At 34.7% G+C, this 17311-nt stretch overlaps 1 protein-coding gene across 3 annotated transcripts in view; it reads left to right on the forward strand.

Annotated features, from left to right (window-relative positions):
* Nucleotides 1-14549, forward strand: part of TENM1 (teneurin transmembrane protein 1) — a 745224-nt gene extending 730675 nt beyond the window's left edge. For all 3 annotated transcript variants that reach the window (XM_011378218.2, XM_011378219.2, XM_011378220.2), the window contains 4 exons: nucleotides 4686-5073; nucleotides 5918-7138; nucleotides 7709-7851; nucleotides 9257-14549. In XM_011378218.2, the coding sequence (XP_011376520.1) occupies nucleotides 4686-5073; nucleotides 5918-7138; nucleotides 7709-7851; nucleotides 9257-10015 (2511 nt within the window). In that variant the 3' untranslated portion in view covers nucleotides 10016-14549. The remainder of the gene's footprint in view (nucleotides 1-4685; nucleotides 5074-5917; nucleotides 7139-7708; nucleotides 7852-9256) is intronic.
* Nucleotides 14550-17311: the final 2762 nt, after the last annotated feature.

A 17311-nucleotide genomic window follows, 5' to 3' on the forward strand; every position in this document is an offset into this window, starting at 1 on the left:
TATTATGCAAAACTCAGAACCTACAAAACACATAATTATGGAATGGTTCTTTACTTTCCAAAAGTCATTTATCCTGAAATTGATTTTAACAGCATTGTTATTACCAGTGATAATAACTAATTCACAGAATAAATGTGGTGATTAAATGAAATAACTTAATATAAAGCACCTAGCATGTCTAGTCTTTCAAAAAACATTAGTTTCTTTCCATTTAAATAGTGCATTATAGTATTTATTTTAAAGTTGAGAATTTAAATGCTAGCACTTACTGCCACTTGAAAGTAAATAATTAAAACAAGAAAGAATGGAAAGACGGAAAGGAGGGAAGAGAGCAGAGGAAATTACATATCTTTGAAATTATCATTCTAGAAAGAAAGAAAAGAATATTGAATTTGCAAAATCTAATTTACATGTAACTTTTCCAGTGAGTTGATGCAGTTCTGTGTCCTCCTCTGCTTATTTTAGTCCTCTTTTTAACATGGCCTTTACTGACACATGTTTCACTATGTCTGGGGCAGAGCAAGAACAAAGAGGCTGGCTCTTACAGTATATTTTAAAATAAGAATTCTCAAACTTTAAAATGTATACTTTTTATTTATTTACTTATTTATTGTTATTTTATTTTTCAATTACAGTTGACATTCAATATTATTTTATATTAGTTTCAGGTGTACAGCACAGTGATTAGACATTTATATAATTTACAGAATGATCCCTTGATTAGTCTAAGTAAGCACCTGGTACTATACATTGTTATTATAATATTATTACCTATATTCCCTATACTGTATTTTACATCCCTGTGTCTATTTTATAACTACAATTTGTACTTCTTAATCCCTTCACCTTTTTTAAATTTTATTTTGTTATTAGTTTCAAGTATACCATACATTGGTTAGACATTTATATAGTTTACAAAATGATTCCCCTAATTGCTCTTTCCCTCCTCTGGCTATCCACCTAGCCATTACATTAATGATAACTGCATTCCCTAGGCTGTACTCCCCATCCCCATGACCATCTATCAACTACTAATTTGTACTTCTTTAACCCTTCACTCCGTTCTCCCAGGTCCCCAACCCTGCTCCCTTCTGGCCATCCCCAGATTGTTCTCTATATTTGTGAGCCTGTTTCTGATTAGTTTATTCTTTTTGTTTCTTAGATTCCACATATGAGTGAAATCATATGGTATTTATTTCTCTGTCTGACTTATTTCACTCAGCATAATAATCTCTAGATCCATCCATGTCATTGTAAATTGTAGGATTTAATTTTTTTAATGGCTGAGTAATATTCCATTGTATATATGAACTTTAACTTCTTTATCCAATCATCTGTTGATGGACATTTAGGTTGCTTCCATATCTTAGCTATTGTAAATTGTGCTGCCATGAACATAGGGGAGCATAGATCTTTACAAATTATTGTTTTCATTTTCTTTGGGTAAATACCCAGAAGTGCAATTGCTAGGTCAAAAGGTATACACATTTTTAATTTTTTGAGAAACCTCTAGACTGTTTTCCATAACAGCTGTACCAATTTGCAATCCCACCAACAGTGTATGAGGGTTTCCTTTTCTCCACATCTTCACCAACACTTATTCTTTGATTTATTGATGGTAGCCATTCTGACAGGTGTAAGATAATATCTCATTGTGGTTTTAATTTGCATTTCTCTGATGATTAGTGGCCTTGAGTATCTTTTCATATGTCTATTGGCCATCTGTATTTCCTCTTTGGAGAAATATCTGTTTAGGTCTTCTGCCCATTTTTTAATTGGTAAAATGCATACCTCTGATACCTCAAAATAATTCTGGTATTACCGCTGTAAATTTGCTTGCCATTTCTATATCATGATATATTAAAAGCAACAGCAGATATTTCACCTTAACATGCAGAAATTTTGTAAAAATTGTTTAACTTCTTCTAGACTGGTGAAAGTTACAAGTATCATTTTCATGCACAATAGCTTGTAGTCATTAGGAGAAAAATAATTATTTGGGTAATAGCTGCAGTTGCTTAAATGATCTCTTCTCCATTGAAAAATCAATTATTGTTTCTTATATTTTCTTTGTGTGGTCAGTAATTCTCTATCTTGATTTATAAGACTTCTCTGAGTTAATTGTATTTTGAAGACTTGCGAGGCTAAAATTTTGTATTATAGTAAATATAAATCTTTCATTTTCCTAAAATAACTCTTAAGAACTTCATTTTAAAAATTAATTTAAATATATGTTATAATCATTTAATAAGATGCTTTAGTTTGATACATTTACACAAAATTGCCTCTTGGAGGCTGAAATTTTCTTAGGCAGCCTGGAGATACAGAATGCCTTTGGCTTGAGCTTTCAGGTGGTTCCACACTGCCATCTGGTGGTAATTCTATGCCTTACCTTTTCAAATTTCTACCATCTCATTTCTAATTCTTGTTCGAATAAATATACAACCATGATTGTTCTTTTTTTTCTTCTTCTTTACAATGATCTCTTTTAAGATCTCCCAATCAACTTAAAAAATAAAAACTCACTCACTCTATTGTTTGGACTAATAAGGAATAGCTTTTTATCCTGTAGCAGCATAGTAGGTATTGGATGGACCCATAAACATTGTTTTTGAACAAATTGATAATGCCCACCCAAAGTGAAAAAGCAGCCAAGTAAGAGCTAAATGGTATTCTGGTAACACAACTGTTACATTCGCAGTATTTCTAATCACGTCATCTATATCCTTGCCATTGACAGAAAACTTTAAAACAAACTAGGGAGTTTTTGAGAAAGCGCAGCATCAGCACCATCTAGTAACAGGGTAAGGCAGTGGTTGACTGCAGCGTGGAGGATAAGAGCATGGGAGAGAACACAATGGTGATGTACTATAAATGTTTGGCAAGGCTGGTAAGAGACTGTAAAAGCCATGGCCCCAGCAGGCTGGTACTAGATAATGTGTGATTGTCTCTGGCCTGTGTCACAGGTGACAGATGTCATTTGTTCATGGCCAATTGACAGAAGAGAGTGGAAAGGAGCTGAGAAATCTGACTTTCAGCATAGAGATGATGTATAGGCATTTTCTACCAGTTCCCCTTAGGTTCTGTTGAGTTCTGCCTTGGTCAGGGAGGACGTTCTCCCTTCATGTTGTCATGCACACACAGGAGTGCCGAGTCTCCTACTCTCTGTTCAGTGGGGTTTTCAGAGCTGCAGGTTGTCTACGGGTGATAAGGTGACAGGGTTTCCACCCAAGCTCTGTCTCCCTCTGCAGAGTACTTGGTGGAAAAGAAAGAAAGGACAAGTAAACGAACAAATAAACACTGACTTTGACTTCACAGTACTGACATTCAATTCAAAATCAATAATTCTCAGAAGGGTAGGGAGGATATGCAGTTTTGAAGACTTAAATGTACATTATATGTGCTTCTGTAATTCGTATTCTTAAATATGTAATTTATATTTAGAAAATGAAAAGATACCTATTGTTTTCATAACAGAAATTTCAGAAAAGAAAGTTTAACTAAGTCTTTTTGCTTTGTAAGGTGACACTCAAGAAGGGATGGGTAAAGCTCCATTGGGGAGTTAAATCAGAATTTCCAGGAATGAGTAATTTTTATTTTTATTATAAGATGAAATTTAAATGCTGTTCAATTAGAAATAAGATTGAGTCCTTCCTAAAACAGTGCTCTTTTTATGTCTAGATTTAAGATTAAAATAAAGTAAACCAATATCATTGAAACACTTGATACATGCAAGGCATTACACCTCAACAAATAACTTTCTGAAATACAGAACCAGAAGATTCTCTACTTTTAATGGCATGTTATCCTAATATAGTTTAGAACATGAATTGTGAAGCAATAATAATAATATTTTATATACAACTTTTCAGGAAGACATCTACCACGTGAAGTCAATAAGTACATTTTGGTGACTGTAACTTAATACATGGTATGCCCTGCCCTCCATTAACCTCCCTCCAATCTATCTCCACATTGAACTTTCTAGAATATGGACTTCATTGTTTCTCCCAGCTGTGCAAACTCCCTGTCCTTCAACTTGCTTTCAGTGGTTCCCTGTTACTAGCATATTTAAGTCCAAATTCCTTAGCATGGCTTAGAAAGCCCAGCATGACCTAGACCCAGCCTACTTAGATGACTTCATCTCTTACTCTTCACCACCACCTTCACCCCAACACACAATGCTCTAGCCACACAAAATTTCTCTCATTCTCTGAAAAAGCCATGCTCTCCTTCTTATCCAGACCCTCACAATGTTATGCTCTCTGTCAGGAGTACTCTCTTCCTACTCCACCACACCTGCCTCCTTGCCTTCACCTGGCCAACCTCTAATCACCTTTTGGATCTCAACTCAGATGTCACTTTCTCCAGGGAGCCTTCCCTGACTTCCTAAGTCTGGGTTAGCTGCTCTTCCTCTGCATCCTGAAAGCACCCTGTACTTCCCGTCACAACACATTTCACACTATATTGAAATGGCTTGAGTACTTGTCTTCTTCCTCCATTAAACTATAAGTTCCATGAGGATAGACACCATTATCAACCACTACTGTATCCACTAGGGTTTACCACAATGCCTGGCACATAGTAAGTCCTCGATAAATTTGTGTTGAATGGATGAACATGTATTTTAATCTCCTTTACTTCAGTGGTACATTTTATGCTACTTTGCCTTTGTCTCATTTCAGTCTGTGATGCTTCTGTTACATAGCCAGCGGCGCTACATCTTTGAGTATGACCAATCGGATTGTCTGCTCTCAGTCACCATGCCTAGTATGGTGCGCCACAGCTTACAAACCATGCTTTCGGTGGGCTACTACCGGAACATATACACCCCACCAGACAGTAGCACTTCTTTTATCCAGGACTATAGTCAAGATGGCCGACTGCTACAGACCCTGCATCTGGGGACAGGACGCAGAGTTTTATACAAGTACACCAAGCAAGCAAGGCTGTCTGAAATTCTCTATGATACCACTCAGGTCACATTAACATATGAAGAGTCTTCTGGAGTGGTTAAGACAATACACCTGATGCATGACGGCTTCATTTGCACAATCAGATACAGGCAAACAGGTTTGTTGTGAAAGGGTGGTGATGTATACACCACATCACATTTTCTTATGAGATTTTTGCTGCCCACAGTCTGAGATGGAAACGTTAACCTACAGACATTGAATCCAACAAACTGCCACTTTAGTTTTCAAAGTATCTTCCACTGATAATTAAAGACATATTACAAGGGACATGAAAGTTTTCCTTAAAAACATACAGTGCATTTTTCTTTTTTTCTCTCAGTTCTTAAGAAAGTTGAGATCTAAGTACCTAGACTATCTGCAAAACTGTTCCTACTCATCACGAAATCCTCCCAAAGATGCAGCTGCAAGATATAAGTCTAACTAAAATGAGCTCAAGTCCTATGTAACCTCTATAAGCCTCAGTTGATGGCAAGTTATATTCAAAAGTCAGAACTTTTGATTATATTTCATTCTTGAAGTTTATAAAAATGCCCAAATCCAGTTACTTGAATGCTGGACTTTGTCAAAACCTGAGCCCCTGAGTTTGTAACACATTTTAAATGAATTGAAAGTATTTTTGTCAGTGATTATAAAAAGAAAGCACGTTTATAACATCAGTTTAATGTGGATGGGTTTTTACTTCACTATGTCCTATAATTAAATCATTCTATAACTACAATGAGTATTTTAAATTTTTTTCGAATTTGATGACCACAACTATGAGAATATATACTACGAAATGATATGCCCAGGCATTAGATATCAGAGGTCGATCTCTAATATTTTGTTTTGAAAGTAATAGCATCAATATTAAAAAAAATAATAATAACACTAGACCTTTCTGATTGCTCAACATTAAGCATCTAGCTTTCTTCTCACTATTTTGATTTTGATTCTTTCAGGACCTCTTATTGGACGCCAGATTTTCCGATTCAGTGAAGAAGGTCTTGTGAATGCTCGGTTTGACTACAGCTACAACAACTTCCGTGTCACCAGCATGCAAGCTGTGATAAATGAAACCCCTTTGCCCATAGACCTGTACCGATATATTGATGTCTCTGGTAGAACAGAGCAGTTTGGAAAATTCAGTGTGATTAATTATGATTTAAATCAGGTCATCACTACTACAGTGATGAAGCACACCAAGATCTTCAGTGCCAATGGACAAGTCATTGAAGTCCAATATGAAATCCTAAAGGCAATTGCCTACTGGATGACTATTCAATATGATAATATGGGCCGTATGATAATATGTGATATAAGAGTAGGAGTAGATGCCAATATAACAAGATACTTCTATGAATATGATGCTGATGGGCAACTTCAAACTGTTTCTGTAAATGACAAAACCCAATGGCGTTATAGTTATGATTTGAATGGCAATATCAACCTCTTAAGCCATGGGAACAGTGCTCGTCTTACTCCTCTCCGATATGACCTCCGAGATCGCATCACCAGACTAGGAGAAATTCAGTATAAAATGGATGAGGATGGCTTTCTGAGGCAAAGGGGAAGTGACATCTTTGAATATAATTCTAATGGTCTGCTGCAGAAAGCCTACAATAAGGCTTCTGGCTGGAGTGTGCAGTATTATTATGATGGGCTTGGGCGACGGGTTGCCAGTAAGTCCAGCCTAGGGCAGCACCTCCAGTTCTTTTATGCAGATCTTGCCAATCCCATAAGAGTTACTCATTTGTACAACCACACGAGCTCAGAGATTACATCCCTGTATTATGATCTTCAAGGTCACCTTATTGCCATGGAGTTAAGCAGTGGTGAAGAATATTATGTAGCTTGTGATAATACAGGCACCCCACTAGCTGTGTTCAGCAGTCGAGGTCAGGTGATAAAAGAGATATCGTACACGCCTTATGGAGATATCTACCATGACACTTATCCTGACTTTCAGGTCATGATTGGTTTTCATGGAGGACTTTATGATTTCCTTACTAAATTAGTGCACCTGGGGCAAAGAGATTATGATGTCGTTGCTGGTAGATGGACAACACCTAATCATCACATATGGAAACAGTTGAACTTCCTTCCTAAACCATTCAACCTCTACTCCTTTGAAAATAACTACCCAGTTGGCAAAATTCAAGATGTTGCAAAGTATACCACAGGTATTTAAATGGTGTAAAACTTTACACTAAAGTAAAGAGATAACTCAGTGGTGTTTATCACATAATCTCAATGCCTTTGTAAATATGCTTCCTCTTCCTGCCAGTTAGCCCACAAGTTGTTGTGCAGTCATTCTCTTTCTTAGGCTTCTAGAGTGAGAAAAACTGCATAAAACATATTGCTTTTACATCCAAGTACATTTTCCTTCCCTTTTAAGCTTTCTGTTTGTAGTCTTCACTCTTAAAAGCTTATACAAATAATTTCATAAAAGAAAAATTCAAGATTCTGTTGCATCAAATAAATCTAGCATCACAGCTCTTGTGGCCTTAATACTACTAACACATTAAGAATTTCGGTGCAGTAAAATGAGTCTATATCTGTGATTATCCATGAAATAAAAGGTTTCCCTATAGAGAGAGAATCACATATTTTGGAATGGGTGATATAAGGAGTTTTATCTCTAACTTTTCATTGGTTAAACATATTAAAGGCAAGAGAGATACCTTTTAAATTTTCCACAAAGGTTGTAAAGTATGAGCTTTTAATTTTTTTCTTTAATTTTTGTCTTACAGACATTGGAAGTTGGTTGGAGCTATTTGGTTTTCAGTTACATAATGTACTACCTGGATTTCCCAAACCAGAATTAGGAAATTTGGAATTAACTTATGAGCTTCTACAGCTTCAGACAAAAACTCAAGAGTGGGATCCTGGAAAGGTTAGTAAAATTTTATCATCTCTACTTAACTGAAGAAACAGAAAAGCATCCAATACTATGAAATAGTATTAACATATTATTTATTTTTGAGTTGTTGTTGATATTCACTAAAATGTCCATGATTAAGGAGGAGGTAGAAAAAAAATCTTTCCATAAGGAAAGGATCAAGGGATTGGATCCTCTGATTTAAAGTTTGGGAAAGACTAATGTGACTGGACGACTGTTGGGATAGACAAACAACAGGAAAGAGGAACTGAACTTTTAAAATTCTGAAATGGGCCACCAAGGGCAATTATGGATTCTATATAGGGAAAAATTGTTCACTAAGACACATGAAAACATCATATTTCCAACTGCAAAGTAATCTATGGCATAGTGCATTAAAATATAGGAATAACAGATAAAGAAATTATTCTGATAAATAAAAAGTATATAAGAGCAATGAAATAAAAATAGTAATTACTACAGGGATAAAGTCTCTGGGAAAATAGAAATACCAAAACATACAAATTTTAGCACATGATTCCATCAGGTACAAATGAAAGTATGATGTACAAATGAAAACAAGAAGGAACTTTTTCTTTCAGTTGACAGAAATAAGAGAATCTGTGTTTGCAAAAAAAAAAATAAAACTGTAAATTGTGTGGGAGGGCTTCAAATTTAAGTTTAAAAAATTATAAGAGAAAGAAAATTCTAAATAAGTACTATACACTTATCCCTTTTTATAACTACATATGACATGTAAATACTTGTAATTAAAATTCTTAAAAAACAGTTTAGCAAAATGTTGAAAATTGCTGAAGCTTTGTAATGGATGCTTGGAAGTTCATTATTCTCTTCTCTCTATCTCTTAGTATGTTTGAAAATTTCCATAATTAAACGAGTTTTTATTTTAAGTCCACGTAAAAAGATCAGTGAACTTTTTGCTGATCTGCTGTTATTATTCATAAGGTCATAAGCTGCTTGAAAGCAAGAATAATGATGTATGCATCTCTTTATACCTTCCCGTGCCTAGTCTATTACTTTACAAATGGTCATAACAGCTAGTTGGTGTTAATTAAGTTGGCAAAAATGAAATGTCTTTGTTTTGAGGGAGCTGGACCCACTTAATTTGAAATGCTTCCTAGCTCTGAAATTCTATGATATCAAGTCTGAACAAATTTCCTTTTGTTTAACACATCAAGATACCAAGAAATATATGTCAGGTGATCACCTCACCTGTTAGTCTTTTCCTTCTAAATCTCTAATGAAGAGATTCCAAATTTGGTTTGTTTTTAAATAAAAAACCAGCAAATTAGAGAGAGAAGGAAGTAATCTTGAAAGCTTTTGTTTTCCACAGTCACCAAGCATGTGACAGGTGCTTAATCCTGTGCTACATTTGCACCATGCCTTTCTTCTTTCCTAGACTATCTTGGGTATTCAGTGTGAGCTCCAGAAACAGCTCAGGAATTTCATTTCTTTGGACCAACTTCCTATGACTCCCCAATACAATGATGGACGGTGCCTTGAAGGAGGGAAGCAGCCAAGGTTTGCCACTGTTTCTTCTGTTTTTGGAAAAGGTATTAAATTTGCCATCAAGGATGGCATAGTAACAGCTGATATTATAGGAGTAGCCAATGAAGATAGCAGGCGGCTTGCTGCCATTCTCAATAATGCTCATTACCTGGAAAACCTACATTTTACCATAGATGGGAGGGACACTCACTACTTCATTAAGCTTGGGTCTCTAGAGGAAGACCTGGTGCTCATCGGTAACACTGGGGGAAGGCGTATTCTAGAGAATGGTGTCAATGTCACTGTGTCCCAGATGACTTCTGTGTTGAATGGGAGGACTAGAAGGTTTGCAGATATCCAGCTCCAGCATGGGGCTCTGTGCTTCAACATCCGGTACGGGACAACTGTCGAAGAGGAAAAGAATCACGTATTGGAGATTGCCAGACAGCGTGCTGTGGTCCAGGCCTGGACTAAGGAACAAAGAAGGCTGCAAGAAGGGGAAGACGGTATTCGGGCATGGACAGAGGGAGAAAAGCAGCAGCTTTTGGGCACTGGGAGGGTACAAGGTTATGATGGGTATTTTGTTTTGTCTGTTGAGCAGTATTTAGAACTTTCTGACAGTGCCAACAATATTCACTTTATGAGACAGAGCGAAATAGGCAGGAGGTAACAAAAAAATCTCTGCCTTTGCGTCACCAAAGACTGCCTGTTTTTAAAACATAAAATGGTTTATTGTATTGGTTTTCTAGATCAGAACTCTGTATATGTAAATATAGAGGAAAAACATATTCAACTGCCTTTCAATGTGACAGAAAATGGTATTTTAATATTGTTCGTTTAAACTCTTTAAGAAATGACAGAGATTTTTAGTCCTTGTGTGGCAGCATTTAAAATAACACAAGTAGATCTCAAAGAGCTAAAAACAAAAAGTTTTCAGAAAGCACCACTTTAAATCTGTCGAGCCATGCACATATGTGTTCAAATATACAGAAAGGACCCAAGGTTCTATATCTTTATGGTGACACAAAGTTTCATATTTAACTGTTGGCAGAAATTGCAGGCTACTTGAAAAGGTGGTGCAATAGTATCTGAACTTTGCATTTCGAAAGACTGCCAACCCTGTCACATTTTCCAGACCTGTTATAGGAAACTTAAAAAGAAAAGTAAAATGTCTTCAGACACCATCTCCTAGAGTCAGGAACCATTCACCCTTCTTCCCTGATTATTCCACCTTGCTTGTTAAAGTAAATGCCATGTTGTCGTGCTGTGTTTTGGCTTGTAGTGGCTGGGTTCTGTCTACCATGTTTCCCTTTGGGTATGGTACCCAGACTGAATTGCCACTATCTGCTTGTGTGTACATGATACCAAGGCAGCTGGCCAGTGTAGCTTCTTCTACACAACCTGTTTTGACTGCATTTCTTTACTAAAGTGTCCAGCTGTATTGACATCGTGTAAACATAGCTTTTATTAATCTAGGTAGGAATTTCTCATTTATATAGATAGGGTGTGTTTTGGTCACAGTTTCACATTAGTGATTCAGTATTTATACACTAATCCAATGGTTTTGTGCACATGAAAAGTAATTTACTACAAAGTATGATTCTGGTAAAAAAAAAAAAAAGAGACTGTAGCAAGTATACATGCCTGAGGTACTGATAAATTACATGCATTACTACTGCAGAAATTCATAAGAGCTAAGACCTTAAAAAAAGAGACCTACTTAAGTTTGAAAAGAAAGTGCCAAAGGGAAGACCAAACTAAATATCACAGTAGTTACTCTACATTTTTTCACCCCACTTATATTTATCTTTCAAATGCGCAATTCTGTATTGAACAACTCTCAGCCATTGTCAAGAAATTTAATGAAGCGTACCCTTTCCAACATAAAACATTTCAACTAATTATAGAGAAGCAGACTATTTTTTACCAAAATGACTTATTTAGTTAGTTGTTTTAGTTCTCTACCTTTGCCCATTTAGTTTGATTTTATCATCTCTCCTGCCTAGGAAAATAACTGTTTTCCAGAAAGGGTGGTTTTATTCTGCAGTTATTTAAAATTTGAAAAAGAGGAGGATTACTGTTAATATCAGCTGCAGTTTCTCAATATTTATGAATCCTGTAATAAAAGAAGCTTCTTGGTGAGCTGGGAGATTTGTGCCCAGTGACAGAGACAGTTTGTAAAATTCTGTGTAATTGTAAGTTACCACAAATGAAAATACATGACGGCATGATGCGGTCTATAGAAAATTCTCCTGAGCCAGCGTCAGCACTTTCGTCACTGTCTCTGGACATTTGCTACGTATGAAGGAGAATTTATGATAGGATGTTACAGTTTGAGTTATTTCCAGCTACTACCTAAATGCAATGTAGGGTCATTGTCTTGCTTTGTGATGACGGTGTCTTTGAAAAGATGCAAAGTCAGAATCCAGGCTCAGGTTAAGGTTTTTAAGGAATCTGTCTCCTTACTACACGAAATACAGTAAGGGAAAGACAAGGACCCACAGACAGTAAGGGAAGGAACATCCAAACATTTCATTTTCAAAACCTTCAGATTGGGATTACCACATTCTTACACATGTATTGGGGGTGGTGGTGATTCATGATGAACTCATCTCTCTTTTTAACTGAAAGTACACCAGCTCAATCCAGACTACAATCATATTTTTTTTCCCTGAATCAGGCCTGTGTTAATAGTACAGTATTTATTCAGGGGGGGTGGATTCTAAAATGACTAAAAAAATGTGTTGAAAATTTGAATACCTTTACACCAACCTAAAAAGAGACCTTAAGTTCCTAGAACCTCTGATGTTCTTTTAAATTAATGGAAAAGTAATTTGTGAACTGTATATAGAGTGTGTATTCATAAATGTGATGATATATTTTATCACTAATCCAAAATGTTGGTATTAGAGTCTATTTTGCTTCTGTTTTAAATGATTATACTTTTTTTCAAATCACTTACGATGTATCATTTTCAAAGTGTTTTAAATATCTATTAGAAACAAATATCCAAAACTTTTACTTAATAGTAATTACTTTGAACTATACATTTCTAGTTCATAATACATATTTATTTAGTTTGTGTCTTTAGTTACTTTAAGATATATTTGTATTGTATGCAAGAAACGCACTTTTTATTATTTACAGCTGTGATTTTAACACTGCCTTGAGCTATTACTGTTCTCTTTACCACTTCCAAAGATTTTGGGAAGAAAGAGAAAAAAACCCAAAGGTTAACACTAATGAGTAGTAAATGTAAGAGAAACATTTTGGCATTTCTTAATAAGAATGGAGATACTGAGTACATTGCTTCCTATTTGGCTGAATACAAAGAATGCCTTCATTGACTTGTAGTTCTGAAGTTTAAATTAATGAAAGACCAATTCATTAGCATTTCCTGATGAAAGTAAAAGCATTTTAAAGAGAAAAATGAATTTCTCATACCCAGAAGACGGGCTGCTGACACTGCACAGCCATACCCCATTCAAGCAAGTTAGAGTAAGAGCACAATAGTTGGGCTCTCCTATGAAGAACATTCTGGGCTAGAGGCAAGGAATACTCTGGTTATTTCTTTTTCCTAGATAGGCCCATTTTATTATTGCTTTTTTGTTTTGTTTTTGTTTTTACTCTTGCACTGCAATCTAGAGATCTAAATGAGCTGAAAAGTTCAGTTTAATAGACATTTAAATACATTTCTTTTTAGTTGTCATTCTAACCATTATTGATTAGAAGCATGACTCCTGAAAAGGAAATAACATCCAAATTTTAACAAAACACTCACCATATAAATAGGCATATGTTTTATTTTTAACCCAGTAAAATAATATAGAAAATAAGTGTGTCCCTTACTGTCAATTTATGTAGAAGATCTGTAATATACAGACTATACATACACACACACACACACATATATATATATGCACACACACACGACATAGCCAAATGTATGAAAACTTGACAATACATAGAGAAGTATAAAATTAAATTACAATTTTCATAAGATTTTTCTTTTTCATCGCTGTTGGCATAGTTTTAAGCATTCCATCATGTCATTTCTACTTTTTTCTTTCTTTTTTTTTAAAATTTATATTTTTAAACAGAACAGGCCCCATGAATGAGTCGGGGCAAAAATTTTGCATTTATAAAGTTATGTTCCTATAAGGGCAATTGTAGTGATGTTCGGTGGTTAATGGAAGCAAAAGTACAGTAATCAAGTATTAAAAGAAACTTTTGGAGTGTATTATAGCTTGTGGAAACCAGAATGCTATAGATTGGAAGCAACATTCTTGTTTTCTTGGAGGAATTCACATACGCATAGCTGACCTGACTAGTACTCAGACCTCAGACTGCTCTTCCACAAAGTTCTTTATTCTGCAAAACAAACACACAAAAAAATTCAAAACAAAACCCCCCAAAAAACAACCACCACAAAATAGTGACTGTTATTTCAGTGTGTCCTTCATGTGAAAGCTATTAGGGACAAAATATACTACTGTATGTAAGAAGAAATCACTTCCTAAACAGTAACTGAAAATAGTTAGAGTTAAACTTGCTATGGATTTTGTCTTAGCAGTTGTCATCATATATTATTTGTCAAAAGAAATGTGTTTGGCAGTTAAAAATCTTTCCTTAGATTTAGTGGTAGACTCTTAATAAATGTTAGTATATCAGATTGTGTCCTTGAAAAATATTTTATCTGTATGAATCATGACAATGTCTAACTCTTTATTGTTCTTCCAGCAAAAGCATCAATAAGAGAAAAAGGTGAAAAAGAGAAGTATATACTTTATGTCAGAAAAATATTCTTTTTAGCTGCTTACATTCTCATGAAAAGTAAAGATGTTTACAGTGTATGCCAAGATTTTCAGTTTCTATATAACAACAGTGAAAGGTTCTAATCATACTGAAAATTGTGTTATAATGGCCTGAGCTGTGTTGCTAGGAAACAATAGGTTCCAATTTTGTATTCCTGCTCCTACTCTTGTGCTGAAAAGTGACTGGAAACTGTACAAGTTCATGTTCTCTGGCTGCAGTTAAATGGTCTTTTGCATTTTGCTCTGGTTTTCAGTCCAGAAGCATGCATTTTTCTACAAGAGCATCACAACAACATGCTGTAAATATTTAAAGTTAAACATTGTGTTGATATTCGAAAGAAAAAAAGTACTTTGAATATTTCATTTTTAAAAAATAAAATTGCAAATGAACACTGTGTCTTATTTTATTCTCGTGCCAAACTGCATTCTCAACTCAATCTGGTAACCTGAGATATGAAAAGTGGCTCCTTAATAGGGAACAATAAACCCATGTTATCTTGAAAATGTAGGTACAGAAATCAAAATGGCACTAATCCTAAGCAGACATCTCTTCATTTTTATTTTTTATACAAATAGAATCTCTGACATTAATGACCATTTAATGTCATTAGCTGTTGAAAGTTTAAATGCCTCTAGACTATAACTTTTAAAAAGATTTTTCTCTCCTATGGATGCTTTTCTTGGCAATAGAAAGAAAATAAAAAATTGTAAAGTGGGTGGGGGGAGAGCAGGGCATCCAAAAGCATTGTTAAAAAAAATGAATGGCCAGGAGAGGTAATCAGGAAAGACTCTAAAACAAGAACTCTTCTGAAGCCCTATGTCTTAGGCAATTTACAATCGCCATTTGGCACTTGCTTTTTCACAATAAGAAATTTACTAGTGACACTGGGAAAGCTGACCAACAGACCTTCCAAAATGTAAGTTGTTAATAATGGAGTACCTATAGTCCAAACAGCCTGTTACTGAAACTGACTTGGAATCCTGGAATTGACACACTTTAAAATGCCCTACTGCCTTTTCATTCACTGATATATACACAAATACAGTGATGGGGATAGATATTAGTATCACCTGGAGATTTTTTTTTTCAAAATATGCAACCTACACTCAGGGTGCAAAAAGAAAGAGTCAGGCACTCTCACACTTAGAGAATTGTTAAAGAGTTAAGAGATTTCTCCATATTCCTTTCCCATTCACCCTCACTTTTAGAAATCTTTGACTAACAATGCTATTTACACATTTAGTAATATTGCTACCTTAAATTTATATAATTCTAGCACCTCAGCAATCCTGTAAGGTAAGCAAGATTTAATTGTTCCTACCTGGCAAATGCAATAATAGTAACGGACTGACTTATCTAAGGTCACACAGATAATCAGTGACAAAGCTGAAAAGAAAATTCAAATCTCATATGTTATGTTAATGAGCTTTCTCCAATTAGGTTTGTTATATCTTTATACATAAAAATATTAATTTTAAAAGTCAAATGACCTAACGATGAAAATTCAGCCTTTTACAACAAGTTTGGTCAATAATCCTAAATTATGAAAGTGTCAAAACTGGGTAGTTTAACTTTACCCCTAACTGCAAACTGTAAAATAATGGTATCCCATTTACTACAAGGGCAAACATAGACAACAAAGTTGAATTTATAGTCCACTAACAGAAAGATTAGGCATCTTGTAACCTTAAAATGTTCAAGGGCAAATCCAAGTTTTATTATGAATAGACTTTGGATTCTGAACTCAATAAAGTAAATCAAATAAAACATAAGTTGATGTCTAAATATTTTTAACAGGTTTTAAAGCTTTTTCTCACTTTAAATCCTCTGTCCATTTTACCACAAATATCTTAAATCCAGCCCTTTATACCAGAAGACTTAATCAAAGGTAATCTCTGTAGACTTACTCTACCTATGTGTTACCACCAAAGTTCCCTTCTGATAACAGCCAAATTGACAATTACCTAAACTGGTCTCCCTACTAACCTTATCTCTTAAGAACAAATTTCAGAGAAAATGAACAAGTATTTGATAAACTGTCATGTTTTCTTGTGGACTTGTTAACTTTTTCTGAACTGAGGTGTACACTTAGAAATATATAAGCATTTTTCTGTCTTGACTCAGCATCTTACAGGTATATGTTAGCATGGCAATATTTTAAACATGGCAAGGATATGACCTTTCTGTAAAGGTGCAAGCTAATAGAAGTCGGGAAATAGCAAGGATGCTTATGCTGGAAAAGAAAAAGTAAACAGAACTTGATGAATAAAAGGTCAGCAAAGAAGACAACGGGTAAGCACATCAACTGGAAAGTTTGATAGTAGCAAAATCATAAAAGCATCACCTTTTTCAAGGAATCTGTCTAATAAGATAAGTAAGATGGCCTTCATCAATATTTTATTTAATATATGAATAGCACCTATCTATGAATGTTTTCAAAGGAATATTTTAAGACAAATTAGGTTAAATAAGCTTTCAAGTACTTTATTAAAATATGAAAGATCATTAATGATTCAAAAAGGCTTTATCAAAAAAAGCTCTAGTAAAGGAACAGGCAATCATAATTCACATATTTAGGATTATTCCAGAATGAACAAATTAGAGTAAAAAAATAGTTATACCTATTAAAATTTAAACCTGAACTACAAATAATGAAAAAGTATCTAAACATATGCATTTTATTTTGAAAGTCAGTTTTCTGAATTCCTTTATAAGTTAAAATAATGTGTTTACTTCTAGAAATGGTAAACAACCCACAATACATTATTGCACTTCCATAGCATCCATGTTAAATGCTCAGAAATCAGATCTTGCCAGCACACAGAAGTAGCTCTGTCTCTTGGCAGTTCACTAATTAGTAACCAAGCTCATCACCACTCACCTACACCCTAGAATTATAATTTATTCGTTTATAATAAAACTTAGCCTTTTCCTCTGAACCATGGACCACCGCACTTTTGTTGACTCATTATGCCTCTAAATACAAATGTACCTACATATTGGGAACCTCATTTACCATGTGCTTATCACCTTTTATTGTTATTTTCTTGTTTTTTATTGTTTTTTTTTCTTTTTTCCTTTTTTTAATTAAGTTTATTGGGGTAACATTGGTTAATACAATTATATCATTTTCAGGTGTACATTATCATTT

This window comes from Pteropus vampyrus, unplaced genomic scaffold, assembly GCF_000151845.1.
Source record: "Pteropus vampyrus isolate Shadow unplaced genomic scaffold, Pvam_2.0 Scaffold335, whole genome shotgun sequence".
NCBI classification, from domain to species: domain Eukaryota; kingdom Metazoa; phylum Chordata; class Mammalia; order Chiroptera; family Pteropodidae; genus Pteropus; species Pteropus vampyrus.